The sequence below is a fragment of the Triticum aestivum genome, chromosome 5A (genome assembly GCF_018294505.1).
Source record: "Triticum aestivum cultivar Chinese Spring chromosome 5A, IWGSC CS RefSeq v2.1, whole genome shotgun sequence".
Classification (NCBI taxonomy): Eukaryota; Viridiplantae; Streptophyta; class Magnoliopsida; order Poales; family Poaceae; genus Triticum; species Triticum aestivum.
In genome coordinates, this window is record NC_057806.1 from 49,403,264 (window position 1) to 49,407,337 (window position 4,074).

The 4,074-nt window shown below is 48.6% G+C and overlaps 1 protein-coding gene across 1 annotated transcript; it reads right to left on the reverse strand.

The window, feature by feature from the left end:
• Positions 1 to 207: 207 nt before the first annotated feature.
• Positions 208 to 1,401, reverse strand: LOC123106548 (putative cyclin-dependent kinase F-2). Its single transcript, XM_044528678.1, has one exon. It carries the CDS (start codon positions 1,303 to 1,305, stop codon positions 364 to 366), a length of 942 nt encoding a protein of 313 aa, XP_044384613.1. The 5' UTR covers positions 1,306 to 1,401; the 3' UTR covers positions 208 to 363.
• Between the last annotated feature and the right edge of the window lie 2,673 nt (positions 1,402 to 4,074).

A 4,074-nucleotide genomic window follows, 5' to 3' on the forward strand; every position in this document is an offset into this window, starting at 1 on the left:
AATATTGCAAGGAAAAATGTGGTCACTGCCGTGCAGTTATCTGATTATGAAAAATGAAAAACCAACGATTGAAGGATAAATGGAAGAGAATATATACTACTTTCTGTACATTGCAGCATATTTGCATAAGTAGCAAGTCCATCGTGCATTTCAAAGATTTATCTCAAATCAGGATGCGCACAACAGCACACATAGATTATATCTCAATTAAGTTGGTGCATACACGCTTAAATTTATCCAAACCTTTTCCCCAAAACAAACCTGCAGAAGGGTTGCAGGATAATTAAGCTAACTCTGGGACACCACAGAGCAATGCACTGAACATTTCGTCCATCGGTCTAATGAAGCTAATTAACTTAACAGTCACGAAGCAGAGGCCTCGTTGTTGTTGAACCACCGATGGTGAAGCGCTTCCACCGCCGTGAGCCTCTGGTCGGGGTCGAATGCAAGCATGCCAGTGAGGAGGCCGTGCCCGGCTTCCGAAAGATCCGGGAACCACTCCAGGTCCATCTTCCCCGTGGAGGCGATCTGCTCTCGTAGCTTGGCCATCTCGGCGACCATGCCCTCCTCCGTGTCTCCCACGAACAGGGTCCCGTCGGCCAGGAGCTCAGCCATGATGCACCCGAGCGCCCACATGTCCACGGCCTGCCCGTAGCACCGGTTCCCCTCCAGCTGCTCCGGCGAGGTGTAGATCAGCGTGCCCACGCGGCACTTCTCGTACGGCACACCGGGCGGCCTCCGGCGCGTCGCCGACCCGAAGTCGCCCACCTTCAGCTCGCCGAACATGGTGACGAGGACGTTCTCGGGCTTGATGTCCCGATGGACGACGCCGGCCCCGTGCAGCCTCTCGGCCGCGTCCAGGAGCTGCCGCATCATCACGCGGGCCACGTCCTCCGAGAGAGGCTTGTAGAGGTGCTCGCGCAGGGTGAGCCCGCCGGCGACGAGCTCCATGACGAGGAACATGTCCCCCGTGTCGGCGTCCGTCGCCACGTCCAGGATGTCGACGACGGACGGGTGGCCGCGGCACGCCGCGTGGCAGCCGGCCTCACGGATCACGGCCGGCATGTCGGGCGCGCGGATCCACTTCACCGCCACCTTCTTGCCGGTGCGGCGGTCGCGCGCCTTCGAGACCTGGCCGTAGGCGCCTTCCCGGAGCACCTCCAGCGTCTCGTAGTCGCGAATGCTCCCGAACGAGTACCGAGCCTTCTTGCCGCCGTTGCCGTTGGCGACGCGCTCCGCCGCCGGGCGCTTGCGGGTGGCCGTCGGCGTGGTGGGCTCGGAACGTGCGCCTACTACCGTCGACATGAGCTCAGAACGTTGCTGTGCGCGCGAGCTGGGTCGGCCGGCCGGCGAGAAACGCGCGTAGGCTGGAGCTGGCTTCGGATTCTCGACGGGGGATCGATGTCTAGACGAGCGGGGTACGTGAGGATGTACTAGGATGTATATATAGGCAGCTAGGAGGACGGCGATGTCTCCATGTCCGATCCGGACAAGGTAACGCGTGGTGTGCGCGTAGCGTTTATGTGGGTCACGCGCACGGACAGCGTTTTTTTGTTTTTGTTTTTTGCAAACAGGTTTCTCCTCGCTTCGCCCAGAGCGAATGTGTATGGGGGCCCATAGGATAGCTTCGAGTTCGTTCCGTTCACTTTTTTCTTCTTTTCTTCGGCCCTGCTTTTCGTTCGGTTCTTTCCGTTCGCACCTCCATTCCCCTTTTCTTGTTTCCCTATTTCCGCTCGTTCCATTTTCAGTAATGCTATACCTACATAAGGATTTCTACATAATTATTAACATAACTAATTAGGTGGCATGTTTTGGTTAGAGGAAACAAGGAGGCCCTCGGGGCGAAGAGATAAGTTAAGGCAAGTTACGTAACTTTACGTAGATCGTCCGCAGGTCTAGCATTTTTGCTCTATTTTGGTAGGTTCTTTTCTTTGTTGGTTCTTTCAAGAATATATTTTTCTCTCATAAATCATATATTCATGTATATTTTAGATAACATTAGCAAATATGCTCATGCGTTGTAATGAGGGAAAAACAATCAGATTATGCATATGTGACAGAGATAAAAAAGTCAATGTCATGATAAGATAAGGACTTTAAAAATCAAACTATGTCTTAATGATATCATGATGAGATAAGTGACTTTTCAAATGTCATTTTAAAAAACTAAAAATGTAATGGTCTCATAAGACTTGATTTCGTAAGGCGCCACCACAAAATATTTTTTGGCTGAGCAAATTGCTTTGATGGACCATGCCTAAGCTAGACTGATAAATAATGTGTTTCGCCTTTTTTGTGAGAAAATTTCTAATCTATTCATATCCAATCATGATAGTACAACTAATAGCAGAAATAATAAAAAATGCATCCAGGTCCATAGACCATCTAGCGACAACTATAAGCACTGAAGCGAGCGGAAGGCGCGCCGTCGTCATCACCCCTCCATCGCCGAAGTCGGGCACAACTTGTTGTAGTAGACAGTCGGGAAGTCGTCGTGCTAAAGCCCCGTAGGACCAGCGCACCAGAACAACATCCGCCGCAGATGAAGAATAATGTATATCAGAAGGATCCAACTCGAAGACACATGAACGTAGACGAACAACGACAAGATCCGAGCAAATCCACCAAAGATAGATCCGCCGGAGACGCACCTCCACACGCCCACCAACGATGCTAGACGCACCACCGGAACGGGGTCTAGGCGGGGAGATATTTATACCATCTTCAGGGAGCCGTCGCCGTCTCGTCTTCCTGAGTAGGACACAACCCCTAGCAAAACTAAAATAAACAATTAAAAATGGAGCCCTCCCGCCGGCCCTTGCCGAGATCCACCGCGCTCCCATGGCCCTAGGGCCATCGGAGAGGACCGGATCTGCGGTGGCGCCGGCGGGAGGCAAAAACCCTAGCTCTTTTTGTGGAGGGGGAGGAGGGTTAAGGAGCTCTTTTGAGGAGGAATACGAACTCAGGCATAAGCACCATGGAGGAGGATATGTTTCGCCTTGACCTAAGGTAGCGGTGTTTTCCATAACCAGTAAAAAATATGGCACCAGAATAAACATAGTTATGTACAGAGGCAAGATAAATATTTAGTCATTTTTATATAGCTTACAAAAGAAAACCCACAGGAAGTTGTGTCAATTTTTTGGGCTTAGTGTTGTACAAAGCACAAAAATCTTTTTCTTACCGACGCGCGAGGGACTAAATATAATCATAAAACGACCTCTACAAATCCCCTAATAAAACCTCCACGTAAACAACGGTTTGTTTTGTTCGTTATTTACGGATCTGTTTTAATTTTTGTGAACATTTTCAAAAATTTCATGGACATTTTTTAAAATTACAGAATATTTTTTGAATACACGATCATTTTTCAAAATCTTGAAATTTTTATTTCTCTTTTTTTAAATCATGATTTTTTAATAATATGCGAACAGTTTTTAAAATCACAAACATTTTATGATCTCTCAATATGTTTTTCAAAACATGCAACTTTTTAAAATTTGGATTTTTGGAAATCACGAATTAATTTAAAGAAGGAAAAATAAATACAGAAATGATAAAGCAAAAAGCAAAAAAAACGAAATAATGAAAAGCAGGGGCGTCGCGAATCAGCATGTGGTTGAGTTGGTTAGGTGGACTGTGGTATCCCCAACCCATCAGGGTTCAAATCCTGGTGCTCGCATTATTTCTGGATTTATTTCAGGATTTTCGACGATGCGCTTTCAGTGGGAGGAGACGTTCCCGTTGATGACGAGGCGCCTACGATGACTTCGTAAATCTCAAGATGATATGCCGGCTCAGTCTCTCGAAGGTGCTCATAGAGGTAGGGTGTGTGTGTGTGTTTATAGGGGTGAGTGTATGCGCGTGTATATGAGCGCTTGTGTCTGTACTGATGCTAAAAAAAAGCAGGGGCGTCACGACGGGCACGGCACGTTACTGCGCACGGGATGTAGGAGGCGTGCAGAGAAAAGGGAAGAAAAAAGAGCTGAACCAGGAATGAATCCGTGATCTTGCGCGTGGAAGAGTGGGGCCGCAGACACCGCACTGCTTGTTTACTTGTGACATCTGAGTGTA

Excerpts from the sequence above, each read along its gene's own strand:
- LOC123106548 (XM_044528678.1), bottom strand. The coding sequence starts at position 1,305 with ATGTCGACGGTAGTAGGCGCACGTTCCGAGCCCACCACGCCGACGGCC.